Genomic DNA, 15,715 nt, shown 5'->3' with positions numbered 1-15,715 from the left:
ATGTTTGGTTACCGATGGAATAAAGCACCATTGGTTGTTCTGTTTGCCTTTGCATTCACTCTCGGTTCACTCACAGATACAGGTACAGTAGCATGCTTTTTTTTGCAACCCCCCCATCAAATATAATGCATCTTCGGACAAGATTTGAACCTTTTATAACATTAAAAGTCTGCATTTGAAAACGATTAGTGGCACTGGCCTGTGAGTGACAATATTGCTTTGCCTGTCATGTCACTGCTATAAAGGATAATCTGCAATGTTAATCGCATTGAGACAATGTATTTCCATTTAATTAGCTAACTATAGGGAGGGAGAAGGGGTCGGGCATGCACTTCAGATTACAGAGGTCAAATCAACACATCCTTTCAAGCAAACAACCCAACATTTGGATGTTGAAACACACTGAGACTGTTTAATTATTAAGTGGTGCACAGTTGCTGCAAATTGGAGCATGGATTAGTTGACACATTTAAATTCCATTGTGGGTATAATGTCATAATATTCCTAGTTACAAGAGCAACAACAAATTAGTTATATCATTTCTTCACGTCAGCTAACTTTCTCCTGTGGTTCTTTTGCTTCCTCTTAAACTACCTGCCTTAATGCAATACAGAGTCCTCCATTTACTGTTCCAAAATTGTCTTAATTGTCAAAATTACGGATTACAATATTTGAGATTTCCTGCATAAATGTTGTGCGTTTTGCTGCTTAGTAAAACGTCTGTTTAATAATAATAATAATAATAATCCTTGCATTTGATTCAGCGCTTTTCACGTCGGGAGGACGTCCCAAAGCGCTTCACAGAACACACAGTAAAGTGAATTGACTGTATATTTGTGGACGAACACGGCAGCCAATTGCGCACAGCAATGTCCCACAAACAGTCGTAGATTGAAAATGACCAATTTACTATTGTTTTTTGTTTTGGAGGGATTATTATTAGGCTCTGTGTGGAGTAAGGAAACTTGCCCAAGGTTTCGCCCTCTGCCTGGAATTGAACTCAGGTCTCTCACTTGCAAAGCGAGTGCTCTAACCACTGAGCTACAGGACTCCACTGGAGTCTCTAGAGAGGACTATAATATGCATGTCACAACTTTTGCAGCTATATTAAGAACAGTTGGGGTTTTACTTGAAACTACATTTAGTGTTGCCAGAATCTTAGTTTTACAAATCATGCTTATGTCCCATCACCCGCTTATCCGTATTCTCATTTGTGAATCATCAGGTCATTATAAAAATCAATGAAATCTAAAATAGTAATTTTGCAATTTGAAATGCCATTTGATGTGTTATTTATAGGAATGAGACAATTTTTCGGGTTTTTTTCTGATCATTTGTTATACCTGGATCATATGTATGCAACATTTGGTTATTGAAACACATTGGGACTGTTTAATCATTAAGTGGCATATGGTTGCTACAAATTTGAGCTTGGATTAGCACATTTAAATTCCATTGTGTATCATAATATTCCTTGTAACAACACTAAATGAGTCAGATTATTTCTTCACGTTATCTAACTAACAGAAGGTAGGAATTGCAACTAAAGTGCACAATATCAAGATTGGCCAATATTTTGTAACCGGTCTTTCTGCATTAAGAGACGTCGAATTCTGTCTGTTTCAGTCCTTCTGGAGAGCGTTTTAGATGAGACACAACACCTCAAAGACTTCGGAAGCCTTTCTGATCACTACATTCAGTCTGAGACTGGGAGCAACTTAAAGCAAAGACATGTGATTCACCGGAAAATTCGATCAATATTGCTCCCGAGTGTAATTAAGCTATGTGCAGAGGAAACCATTCTACAGGCCATCAACAACCACCTCAAGTATTACGAACTGAGAGGTAAGGGAAAATCTGGTTCTAATTGAAAATACAGCTCATTCCTTTTATGCAATCTCCAAGGGATTTATTGCTGCGATGTACTGTTCCAGCCCATCTGTGTGACCCATAATCTATCTCCTACGTGAATTGCATATGGTGAAATGTTAGATTTGCATTGTACAGCATAAATAACTTTAACTTTAGAAAAAATACTCGTCTCAGCTTGCCAGTGTCCAAAAGCAGTCCTACAGGATAATGGTTGCATTTACATTTTCGAAGCGATCCTCCATTCCATAACTTTGTGGGTATAGTATTCATCCTAATGCCAATCAGTTACAGAAAACTGAAGATAATAATCCTTGCATTTGATGTAGCGCCTTATCATGTCTTCGAGACGTCTCAAAGCACTTCACAAAATATACTGTAAAGTGAATTGACTGTATATTTTTGAGTGAAACAAGGCAGCCAATTCACTTTACAGTATATTCTGTGAAGCTCTTTGAGACAACGAGAAGATGTGATAAGGCGCTATATCAAGTGCAAGCACTATTATCATTATTATTACAGATTGTGATTAGAAATCACTGCAATGTAAGATCACTCGGAAGAATACTGATTTAACTTACCCTTACATGTCATCTGTAAAGATTCTACCTGCCACGTGGGTAGTCCCATTCTATTTTAAATTCTGTTAGAACAATTTGGGGTTTCCAATTAAAGATTTATTTATTTTACAATGGGGAATTCCTTACTCCTTTTACATTAATAAATGTGATATATCAGGGTTTTCCATGTCGCCTCATCACTGTCTCTCCACCCTTCCTTTGATAAACACCAGTGTTTATTGCTTTGATAGTGCTGAAACAAGTCATTTAACACTATCAACCTGACTCTATACAAAACTTGTTATTTTCACTCTCTTTGATGCAAAGACGCCCATTATTGAGTAAATATATTGTGCAGTGTAGCAGAAATTAATGTTTTCTCACATTCCAGGAAAGCGGCAAATAGGTGAATGGTCACAAGCCTCTGTCGCAAGTAATTGCAGTTCACCTCAAGTTTTCTGTGGAATATATATGTATGCAGCTTATATTTTAGATCAAGCTCAAACTGGTACTTGCACAACATTTACTTCTCATCTGATTTTTAAAACCTGCACTTCTGGGGTGACTGAAAGAAGCCCGATTAAGCAATGATTGCTTAAGGAGGTTTTTCAGTGTAAATCTGTATTGAGAACTGTATGGCTTTTAAAGGGTTGCTGTAATAGTGCTGAAAGAAGATATGCGTCTTCTCAAACTCTCCTTCGGGAATGTATTTATTTAGCCACCTGGACAGACACACATGCAAGTCGCCCCTACTAGAAAACCCTGACCTTTCCTGACAGGTTTATGATGATTTTAAGTATCGGCACAAGTAGGATTGTGAGATCTTAGTCAAGTAGTTTATTATATATAATCCCTGTGCGTGACTGCACTCGGGCATTATATAAAGTTCCATTTAGGATCATCATAAACATTCATTTGATTGTAAATTTCAATGACACATCCAACCATCCTGCCAGGATGATACCTCAACCACTTGTTCTCTACTTGAATATGCTGTTTTTGTCAGATGAGATAAACCCTGTCTTAATACAACATCATGTTTATGTGTAAGCAGATTTTGTACCAAAGTCCTCCTGATTACATTTTCGGAAATATTCAACTATATTTTAATGCTACTGTGTGTATCAGAGCATTATTTATTTAGTTAAATATCATTGGAAATATCATTGACATAATCTTGAGCAATTGACCTATCCATATGAATATATAAAGTGTTTTCATCTTCATGAAAAAAAGTTTAATGACTTTTTTCCCCCTTGTTATTATAAATCTGCAACATAATAAAGAAAATAACTGATTTACTCAATTATGAATTATCTCAATTATGAGTTATGAATTATCTCAATTATCAAACACTTCACAAAATTGTGGGACTCTGGCTCTGGGACTCTGGCCTGCATGAGGGGCGTTATATAAGTGCAAGTTGTTGTTGCTGTTGTACTTCTGAGACTGAGAACTCATGTCCAATACAGTTATGAGCAAGTTTTGAAGATCTTTATTGCAAATATAAATGTATCCTACTGACCCGACTTGCTTATCATTGAGATAGTATGACTTTTAATATCTCTAAACTTTTCCCAAAGAATATTTCATGAAGTCAAAATAGACATACAGTTCTCAATGCAGATTTGCACTGAGAAACCTCCTAATGGGAGCGTTACTCCACAGGGCCTCTTTCAGCTGCCTCCAACCATGGAGTCCTGTGGCTCAGTGGTTAGAGCAATCACCTCGCAAGCGAGAGACCTGGATTTGATCCCTGGCAGAGCAAAATGTTGGGCAGGTTTCCTTACTCCACACGCCTCTGTTTACTAGCAATAAGTAGGAACCCGGTTGTTAGTCGATTGGCAGATTGCTTTTCTGGGGATAATAATTCCTTCAACAAACAATATATAATAATAAGCTAAAAACAAGTTACTGCAGATGCTGGAAATCTGAAAACAAAAGCAGACGTTGCTGGGAACACTCAGCAGGTCAGGCAGCATCTATGGAGAAAGGAAAGTGAGTCAATGTTTCGGATCCACGACCCTTCGTCAGAACTGGGGCAGGTTGGGAGGGAGAGGCTTTCAAGGGCTAACAGAGGTGGGGGGGAGGCAGAGTAAGGAAGACAAAGAAGAAAATGGGGTAGAGGACAGGGGATGATGGGTTAAAAAGGTGTTAATGATGCAAAACAAAGGGGTGGGATTGCAACAAAGCGGGAGAATAGAGGTGTTAATACTGCAGAACAAAAAGGTGGGGTGGGGAAAGAACTTGGAACAAAAAAGGCAGATCAGGGAGAGAAAAGGTGTGTCTGGGACCAAGATGATGTGGGAATGGTCACAGAAGAGTGGGAGGGGGAAGGTGAGCTGTTATGGTCTGAAATTGTTGATTTAAATTTTGTGGACCATAAACCTTGACTCACTTTCCTTCCTCCAATAATAAGCTGCTCACTTCAAACCACAACTGTATTATAAACATGATTTTTGAAGTTTGCAGTCTGTTTTACTGAGTTTGTATGTTTCTTACAGTATGCCAAGAGGCAGTGTGGGAAGCGTTCAAGATCTTCTGGGATAGGCTACCCGAACGAGAAGAATATGAGATGTGGATGAACCTGTGTGAAAAAGGAACTCTAACAATTTTTGACATTGGTGCTAATTTCAGCGAGTCTGAGGAACACCAAAGGTTGATTAAGCAGGTAATGCTACATTTTAACCTTATAATTAAATATACCAGCACGCTGCATTACCCTAGCCATTTTAATGCTAATTAATAATGGATTTTTTTTTAAAAAAAGTTCTCCTGTTGGTTTTCTACCTCCCCTGTTATGAAGACAGTGGCTCGTGATGGGGACAACAGCAGTTTCACATGATTATATACACAATAGAGTTTGTAATTTTCCAATGAAGTACCAGTGACTTACTGGTCCTCCAATTACCAGCCTGAGACATTTATGCATATCAATAAATACCCATCCTATTAGCAGAACACATTGATATAGGAATAAAATAGTGAGTAGTGATTATGTAAAATGCTCTACTTTTATAAAACTCTCATTGTACATGGTTACATTATATATAATAAAAAAAGGATTTTGTTGCGTTCAGTATAGTGCCTACAACTTTGATCGTACTTGACCTTAGCAAAACAGCTTAGTTGGGATGCTTTTAGGTTGAATTATAGACGTTGGCCTACTCAGGAACAATGTTATGACCTGGGTTTGTTTATTCTAACAGCAATGAGCTGAGAGTAACAAAATCCATTGTATAAGGAGGATCATTCTCCAATAAATCACATTGGTGATATTTTACATCTGAAATGGAATAGTCTTTGTGTAACAGATGTTTTAACAAATTCTGTTAAGGAGAGGTTTCATCTTTACTTATGGTATCCTTCTTGTATGCTGTTTGGAATTCAATCGGCAAGAGTGGTGTTTATTTATATAATCTGGCAATATATTCAAGTTTTCATCCTTGTACAGATTCATGGAGCTGCATATGCATACTGTCTCCATGACTCACTCATAAAAGTACAAATATTTTGGCACAAAAATTGCTGCATGAATTTAATATTACTTCTCCACTAATAGGAGTTTTACAAAGAGCCAACCATGCTTGGTTAGTTCATATAATATATAATAATGAGGAGAATTAAGGCACGCCAACACTCCCTGCTTTTAAGAGTCTTGATTGAAATGATTTAATTGAAAACAGAATTGTGTCCACAACAGTGGAATAAATGAAATACCCGAAGGGGAGAACTAAAATGCCTGTCATAGAATCATAGAATTCTACAGCACAGAAGGAGGCTATTTGGCCCATCGTGTCTGTGTCTTTGAAAGAACTGTTCAATTACTCCCACTCCCTCGCTCTTTCCCCATAGCCTTGCAACTCTTTTGATTTCAAGTATCTATCGATTCTCTTTGAAGGTTAATATTGAATCTGCTTCCATCACCCTTTCAGACAATGCATTCCAGACTGTAAAAACTCGCTATGTAAACATTTTTTTCCTCATCTCCCCTCTGGTTCTTTTGCCAATTATCTTAAATCTGTACCCTCTGGTTACCAACCCACCTGCCTATGGAAACAGTTTCTCCTTATTGACTATCAAAACTCCTCTTAATTTTGAACACCTCTATTAAATCTCACTTGAACCTTCTCTGCTCCAAGGAGAACAATCCCAGCTTCTTTAGTCTCTCCACATAACTCATCACTGGGGTCATATTACAGTACAATACAAATTTACATTTATACAGCGCCTTTCACGTCGGGAGGAAATCTCAAGTCCTGTAATAATAATAATAATAATAATAATAATAATCCTTGCATTTGATATAGCGCTTTTCACGTCGGGAGGACGTCCCAAAGCGCTTCACAGAATAGACTGTAAAGTGAATTGACTGTATATTTGTGGGCGAACGCGGCAGCCAATTGCGCACAGCAATGTCCCACAAACAGTCGTAGATTGAAAATGACCAATTTATTATTGTTTTTGGATTTTGGAGGGATTATTATTAGGCGTGTGGAGTAAGGAAACTTGCCCAAGGTTTCGCCCTGTCTGGAATTGAACTCAGGTCTCTCACTTGCAAAGCGAGTGCTCTAACCACTGAGCTACAGGACTCCAATAATGAGTGGCACCTGAGGTGAGGGAAGGAGCAAGTTGGAGGGGCTTCGGGATGGAGTTCCAGAGACCGAGGGGGTGGATAGGTTGAAAGTGGTAGGATGGGGACATTGAAGCATGCTCGCTGAGCGAAGGGAACGACTGAGTCAGTAAGGTACATTTATATTTGCAATACAGGTCTTCAAAACCTAATCATTACTATATTGAACATGAGTTCTCAGGCATTTATAGGCATTGAATGTAAAAAAGTATTCCACTGGTCTTCAGCATGGACGGACTACAAATAAATGCTTGAGGCTTACTTGTCTGACTTCTGGCATCTATCCTGTCTATTGCAACGTTTGCTATCTTTATTTTACAGTTGTTCCTTTGGCTTTTAACCCTCTCTTATTTTTGCCAAGTTCTAAAATTGCCATATACTTCTCCACTGTCAATATGTTGAATTCAAGAGTCATTGGACTGTCCCTTACTTTGACTCATTCTTCCCCAAGACATTATGATTGCAGAGAGGTAGGAATACATCTGTGTGGAATAATCTACAGTGTTGTGGTTAATTTAATAAAAAGTGGTTCACAAATCTGGTTAAAATATTCAGTATGAAAAAAAATTGTTCAGCGTTTCAAAACTTTCAGCAACATGATACACAAAGCTGACAGCTGGCGTCAGTTAAAGTGGCATTGGGAGATAAAGCTGCAAAAACGAGTAACCCTTTATTTTATCGACACTTTAGGAGAATTACTGAATTGCCGCTGAAGGTTTGCCTCGCACCCTCCACCCCACCATCGCAGTGCTGTCAGCCACTACGCCCCAAAACGCTGAAACACTCTCCCTCAATCCGTCCGCCTTGCCCCCTCTCTCCTCTCTAACAAGTCCCACCTGAAAACTTTCCTCTTCCACCGTGCTTATGGCCACCTCCCCCCGGCTCCTTCCGTGAAGGGCGCTATATAAGCGCAAGTTGTAGATTTTGTTGCTGTTGCCACATCCATTGTGAGGTTTAGCACACTTTCTGATTCTTGACACTGATTCTTGACACAGCTTTAGGTATTAGAAAGCCAGAAATGCACTAAAATGATGTTTGTTATTAATGTGAAGCCATGTGCCCAGACGAATAGCGCAAAGAGACTGATCATATTCAAAGGAGTCTGGAGCACTGAAGCAGATAAACTAAGGAATGGCAGGTGGATGATAGTGTGGATTAATGCACATCAAAACAGGAAATGACAAACCTGTGAATATGATGAAAGCAAATGCAGAAGAGGAAAATGATCTTATGTGGTGATTATAGTAATAATAATAATCCTTGCATTTGATATAGCGCCTTATGTCGTTGAGACATCTCAAGGCACTTCACAGAATGTATTGTAAAGTGGATTTGACTGTCCATTTTGTGGGCGAAACATTACTTTTATTCACTGTTTACTAAAAATTTTCAGTTCAGACACAACTGTTACCAACAGACTGTGCCCAAGCACTGGAATGCATTTCAAAAGTATTTTATTATAAATAGTAATGAATTATTCCTGAAGCCAATTGTAGCACCTGGACTGCTGTCTGGCTGAGATTAGGTAACTCAGGAGCTTAGACCTTCCCAGACTCCATTGCTCAATAATTTACCATATAAAGTCACGGAGCTATTAAAGGAGCTGTCGGTTTAGAAACATTTAATATCGAACAAGAAATTAATAATTCACTTTGGTTGCATGAAGGAGGTGGTTCAAATAGACAATATCGCGCTTTGAGACGTCTTGAAGACGTGATAAGGCCCTGTGTCAAATGCAAGGATTATTATGTGATAGATGCAGATTGGACAGCTGTAAATAGAGAACTGCTTGGAGGGAATCCAACATGTCAGCAGGAGCCATTGTTTTTTGTCACAACCTGTTTTTGATCAGTTTCAAAGACAAAGTCCTGGCATAGAACTGAAGAATAATAGGCATGACAGAAAGTGTGTGCCCAGAACATAGGCCTCATCATACATGGGCTGCAAGTTAGAAGTGAGCACTCCCTCCTCCTTGTCAATTAGGAAATTGATTCTAAGAGATCCAACTGTTTTCACTTAGCTATTCAGTTGGAGGAAAAATTAACTGTTGTTAGTCTTTTAGTTTTGCTCAGATTTGATGGGAACCTGTTTCTTGTGTCTAATGTAGAAATATGCAAATTCCATTTTACCTTTTCTTTTCATTTTTCACGAAACAGTTTTCCCCCTTAATTTCCTCTGTTGCTTCTTTATTTTTGCTTCTACTCGAATAAGTTTGATGGGCATTGGGCAAGTGATTACCTTGCCAAAAGGGCCATTATTAATGTGTGAACCTTTTCCGGGGTTAATAATTTCTTCAAAATAAATAATAATAACTTGGTCACTCAATCCATGATACTGATGTGCGCAATTGACTGCCACATTTCACCCACAAAATACAGTCAATTCACCTTGCAGTATATTCTGTGAAGCACTTGAGACGTCTCGAAGACGTGATAAGCTGCAATATCAAATGCAAGAAATATTTATTTATTGTTAACCTAGGATGGTCAATTTTGCCAGGTTATTTTGCCCACAAATACACAGCTACTGCACTGTATATCCTGTATACATTGCTTTAAGACTTCTTTCTAACTTGAATGACCTATACCAAATGTAAGCATTATTATTACTTTTCTTTTATTTTTTCCTCTCCCCAGTTTTATATATGGAAAGTGCCTTTTTCACTAGGCTATTGAAGAGCCCATACTCTTTTTGGAAGGTATTTGCTGAGTGGGTAATTTGAAAAATGTTCATAATTTCGATACTTCATACTGTGCTTAAGAATAAGTACTGGTTTCATACATTATTTTATTGTAACAAACTGCATCTTAGTTTGCCAGAATGGAATTGTTGAATATAGAACTGTTAGTTCAAAGCCACAGTAACTGCATCTTAAGTCATTCTAGACTGTTTGTTTCCTGAGAGAAGGCTGTGAAGTGTCCCAGCACTATGGATAATATTAGGCATTCAGCTACATCAAACAATTGGTGGAGGGTGAATGGAAAAGAGTGGGGGAGGCGGGGGGAGCAAGGGATGGGAAAGAAAAGGGACAAGAAGTGTGGTTTATAGCATTAATAATAACCATCCTTGCAGTTGATACAGCACCTTATCACATTGTTGAATTTGTCAAAGTGCTTCATAGGGTTTAATGTCTAGTGTCTAGGTTTAAGTGTAGTGACTGTGTATTTATAGGTGAATGTAGCAGCCGATTTTTCCACAAATAGTCATGAAGTAATTGATCAATTTTACCTGGGACACCAGCAGAAGCTTCCTATCTTTTTCATACCAAATCGAATCATATACCAACCTTGATAGTGTGTTCAGAATGGAAAATTCCTATTCTGAGTTTTAAGATCTGAGCTTCAGTGAATTTACCAGCAGCAGAGAATGAAATGCACACAACATAAGTTTGATAAATTTAACAGCAAGTGGTGAATAATTGCCCCATCCACAAGCCTAAATCATGTTTGAAAAATTCCTCTGCCCTCATAGGTTTGTTGACAATGTCTTGATGCCAGACATTACTGTTCCACCTTTCTTTCCAAGAACCAAGAATGAAAGTTTATGCAACATGGCTGTTAAGATCATCAGTATGATTATTAGTTCAGCTGGACTGTTATTCATTGACTGAGAAATACCACAGCAGTATTAATCACACAAGTTAGACAAATAACATAAACAGATGAATGATTGCAAATAATGTGTTACATATGCTGGTATTTCTAGGCTTTCTTATGTTTTAATCAACTCCTGGTCTCCTATTTCAGCATACAATCTGTTGAATTATTCACTTTGTTCCTACAAGTAAAGCTCTTTTCTAATGTAAACGAGGTATTGCAATCCTTTGTGATTCAAATAATGCAATGTGAGGAGAAGAGAAAATGACCAAAAGACTTGGACATCTTTTAGAAGTGACACATTCACAAATCATTACTTTTAAAATTGATACTGACTCAGATATTCCATTTTGCTCCTTTTTATATATTTTTGGCCTTATTAAAACCACAAATAGATAGACGTGTGCTGCGGTTTCTTAAATTCTCTGATTCTGAATCTGAGTTGTAAATTGATTAATCTCTTTGAAATGCTTCAAAGGATTTATCTAAATTTCAACTGCAAATGTTGACTTGAATGCAAACTTTAAAATGTTTAAGGTGAGTATAGTTCTCTTCCTTGTTAATTTGCATTTTCTAATCACAGAAACGGGTCATATTTATCACCCTTCCAATAGGCTTTTGCCAACTTGCACCTAATACTCTGGAATTAGGTAAGCAGTATGCATCCCTTCAGAGAGAGAGTTCCAACAATTTTCACACTTCATTCTAATAATTTTCATATGAGATATTAACCCGATGTCCCGTCTACCTGTTCAGTTGGACGTTAAAGAACCCGCTGTATTGAAGAGAAGAGAGTTCTCCTGGTATCCTGGCCAATAATCACCCAAACAAAACTGGACATTCACTTCATTGCTGTTTGTGGAACATGGCTGTGGGCAATTGCGCTGCCACATTTGCCTGCAAGTACACAGTTATTTTGCTTCATAGTAAATCCTGTGAGATGTCCTTCTGACACAATAAGGCACTCTACCAAATGCAAGGATTATTATTATTATGAATATCTCTGGAATTTCCATGTGTAGGTAGGATGCATGGAATTCTCAGTTTGGTTTGGATGCTCTTAAGCACGGTGATGTGTTTCCGCATGTGTCAGATACTCGGCTAACCGAAAAAAACTCATCTTTTGTGATTGTTGTTGATCGACAATAGTGCTGGTGGATTTGGCTCTAATGTCCAATCATACCAGCTATCGTACTGGTTCTTGTGTATTACAAAGACAACTTTATCTTTACCCTCAGAAATTACCACCACAGATGGAGGCTGCGAGCAGGTAAAATGATATCTATCAATTAATTAACTATTTTCAACCTATTAATTCTGTAGAATTACTCTCATACACCCCTCTATTCTCTTCTCCCTCATGTATGTATCAAGTTCCTTCTTAAATACGTTGATGCATTTTGTTTTAATCAAAGCTTCCAGCAGCGAGTTCTACATTCTTAGAGCTCGCTACATCAAAATGTTCCTCATAGACTCCCTTTTAGATCTGCTACTTGCTATGCTACATTTACATTACGCTCTCATTATGAATCTGCCAATAAGTGGAAACTAATATTATTATTAACATTCAAGCTAAGGATGACACTGTCAATGGCAGACCATCCAGCCTGGCTTGGCTGTCCAGATTTGGACAAATCACAGGTGGTAGGAATTCTTCCCACACTGCTTCGGTTAAACTTGCAATCCATCCTGCACCAAGCATTTTCCAAGATTAAAAGAGCAGGGTGCGTCCCTCCGGAGAGAGTTTACATACTCTGTTCTACTCTGAAACTCCCAGTAGTTTGGTTTGAATAATCTTAAGCATGTTGATGAGTCTCGCATCCTGAATGTGTCAGACACCCTGGAAAATCAAATCAAATTAATCTCATTTTCATTTTCATCCAAGTTCATGCAATGAAAAAATCTCCAGGTAAGTTCATATTTTATGCTTAGTATATGTAGAAACATCACATGAAATGTGTATTCTTATTTAAGGAAAGTGACAATGAACTTGTGACAATGAACTTCAAGTGAAAGAACTTGTATGTCACTGCATGCTTTTGCAAATTAATAAAGCAGAATTCTCTTCCTAGCCCAGGATCAAGCACAACGACAACTTTGATTAAAAGCAACACCACCTTAAAAGGTCTGTGAAGTTATTTTCTGTATTATTTTCTTAGTGAGTCTTGTAACAGTTTTATATAATATTTACTGTATAGAGAAATTAAACATTGCAATGGTTTGTTTAATGCTTGGTTTCATTCTTTAAAAAATGAGAAAATGCAAGTTTACTTACTCCTCACGCCTCTGTTAACCTAGCAGTATGTAGGAACCTGGTTGTTAAGTCAGTTGGCGGATTACTTTTCCAGGGGTAATAGGTCCTTCAAAAAAATAAAAATAATAAATTGGTCACTTACTCCACGACCGCTTGTGGGACATTGCTGCGTGCAATTGGCTGCCGCATTTCGCCCACAAAATATACAGTCAATCCACTTTACACTATATTCTGTGAAGCACTTTGAGACATCTCAAAGTCCTGATAAGGCACTATATCAAATGCAAGGATTATTATTATTAACCATGGAATGGAATATCTTCTGGGAAAAGTGTTCTCATACGGAGAATGATTGACACTTTGATGGAGCAACTTGAGACAAGCACTGGAATTTATGAAATAGCCTATACAGGGCTTGAAGTCTGCCATGGATAAGTCTTTCTTAAGAATAGTTCTCACACTGATAAGAGAAGGCCTTGTGTTAATGATGTCTCAGAACTCTCTTGGAACCTGCTCAACGGCTTTCAGGAGTCAAAGAGGAATTTTCCAGAGCATTTTTTTCTCCTGAATTGGCCATGTTTTTTCTTTCTCTGATTTTTTTATTCCCTCATGGAAGGAATTGAATGACCAGTTCCAGAAGAAAAGTGTAGATAGAAATATTGAGTGGAGGGTGGAATGAAGGGGATTTTTCGAAGTGTGGACTTGATGGGCCTCTGGCCTTTTTGTATTATTTCCTTTATAACAGTATTCCTTACATTTCATTTACCTTTTACAATGGGATGACATCTCAATGCACTTCACAGGATTAACTGTAAAGTGTAGCGACTATATATTTTGTAGGTGATACATATTGTCTATGTATCTAAAGTCCGATTGCTAGATGAAACTGAAGTAGTAACCAGGTGGTGGGGTGAAACGTTGGGCAAGTTTCCTTACTCCACACACCTCAGTTTACCTAGCAGTAAGTAGGAACCTGGTTGTTAGTTGATTGGCTGATCGCTTTCCCGGGGGTAATAATTCCTTCAAAAAAATAATAAATTGGTCATTCAATCAACGACTGTTGCTGCGTCTTGTCCCACAAAATATACAGTCAATTCACTTCATGGTATATTCTGTGAAGCGCTTTGAGATGCCTCGAAGATTTGTTAAGGTCCTATATCAAATGGAAGGATTATTATTTTTATCATTGTTATTATTATTATTATAGGTAAACAATAAAGGTTAATTCCGACAAGTAACCAATAGTTAAGAAGCTTTGTTTCATTGCCAGATACAGCAACTAATGATCCATCTTCTGAAATGGTTCCCATTGCTGGTATTGACATCGCAGCTGAAGAGGAGGAGTTGGCAGTAAGTCCAGTGTTTGTACTTGAAGCCTGCGGTTAGTAACTTCTATTTTAGTGCTAGATTTGTTTCCCTGCTCCAAATCATGAATCATGAGACATGAATAATACAGTGAGTTCTGAAGATAAGATCAGTGTGAAAGAGATTGCATTGTTGATGTGTCACACGTCAAGGCAAATTGGAAAATGTTCACATAAATGAGTAGATTGAAAATGTTGCTTCTAGTTTGGGTTGGGAAGACCCATAAAGAAGATTATGGGGAAGCCAAGTATCACAACCTTTTTGGGTTGTCGAATTTAAACATGAGACCATCAAAAGAATTTGTCAGAATTGAAATGATGTACATAGAAACATCTATTTTAGATCTATAAAGGTGCAGTTATTTTACTAGGATTTCTTTGTTATTTGGAGTCCTGTAGCTCAGTGGTTAGAGCACTCGCTTTGCAAGCGAGAGACCTGAGTTCAATTCCCGGCAGGGCGAGACCTTGGGCAAGTTTCCTTACTCCACACGCCTAATAATAATCCCTCCAAAACCAAAAACAATAATAAATTGGTCATTTTCAATCTACGACTGTTTGTGGGACATTGCTGTGCGCAATTGGCTGCCGTGTTCGCCCACAAATATACAGTCAATTCACTTTACAGTGTGTTCTGTGAAGCGCTTTGGGACGTCCTCCCGACGTGAAAAGCGCTATATCAAATGCAAGGATTATTATTATTATTATTTGCTGAACGTGCTCAACAATGTTGTCACCTGTGGATAAGAGAAATTTCAAGTAATACAGTCAATAGATTTTTCTATCAGAAGATGCTTTTGAAACCCAGAAACTGTGCTGGTTTACTTGCTAATTTGCGTTCACAGTAATACCATCTGGAGCAATGATTAAAGGCTGTTCACAATGGCCATCAAAGAAAACGGTTACACATGAAATGTCAGTGGAAAGGCTGCGTTGCTGAGATATTGGATTATTTTCTTATGTTGTCCTTTTCCTTGAAAATATATCCACTCGGCAACAAAGTTTATGAGGTCACCAACACCGGATTCCATATGTTTTCATTTTCCATTTCCAGTTATTTATTACCAAAACTTAACATTTGTGTGTGTTAATAATTTCCTTATGATTTTGCGTTGGAATGCCTGGCTAGTCTTCACTTCGACAGACGTCTACACAAATGCACCCTTTTATGTTTTGTGAAACTAATATATGGGACATGAGTAAAATTCTAATTGAAGTTGCAGATAGTCATATTGCTGAGCAAAAAGGACTATGATTGACACTTTGGCACTTTGACACTTTAAGAGTTCCTTTCAATGAGCCAAACTGATGGATTGTTTTTTGAAAAGTCTCTTATTTTAATCCACATTTGTGTTTTTGTTTCTCTCGTGCTCCCTTATGGTGTTGTCCTTCATCTGGTCAAATCCTTTATCTCTTGAGATGAGGCCCCTCGAGATGCTTCA

General features: G+C 37.9%; 1 protein-coding gene across 1 annotated transcript in view; it reads left to right on the top strand.

The window, feature by feature from the left end:
* The window catches only part of impg2a (interphotoreceptor matrix proteoglycan 2a), a 45,980-nt gene continuing 30,265 nt past the window's right edge, over positions 1-15,715 (top strand). The window contains exons 1-7 of the mRNA XM_042334034.1: positions 1-82; positions 1,627-1,845; positions 4,934-5,100; positions 5,992-6,019; positions 11,808-11,928; positions 12,731-12,783; positions 14,183-14,262. Coding sequence (XP_042189968.1) covers positions 1-82; positions 1,627-1,845; positions 4,934-5,100; positions 5,992-6,019; positions 11,808-11,928; positions 12,731-12,783; positions 14,183-14,262 — 750 coding nt within the window. The remainder of the gene's footprint in view (positions 83-1,626; positions 1,846-4,933; positions 5,101-5,991; positions 6,020-11,807; positions 11,929-12,730; positions 12,784-14,182; positions 14,263-15,715) is intronic.

Source organism: Callorhinchus milii, unplaced genomic scaffold, assembly GCF_018977255.1.
Source record: "Callorhinchus milii isolate IMCB2004 unplaced genomic scaffold, IMCB_Cmil_1.0 Scaffold4, whole genome shotgun sequence".
In the NCBI taxonomy this organism is placed as follows: Eukaryota; Metazoa; Chordata; class Chondrichthyes; order Chimaeriformes; family Callorhinchidae; genus Callorhinchus; species Callorhinchus milii.
This window is presented reverse-complemented; position numbering and strand designations above follow the sequence as displayed.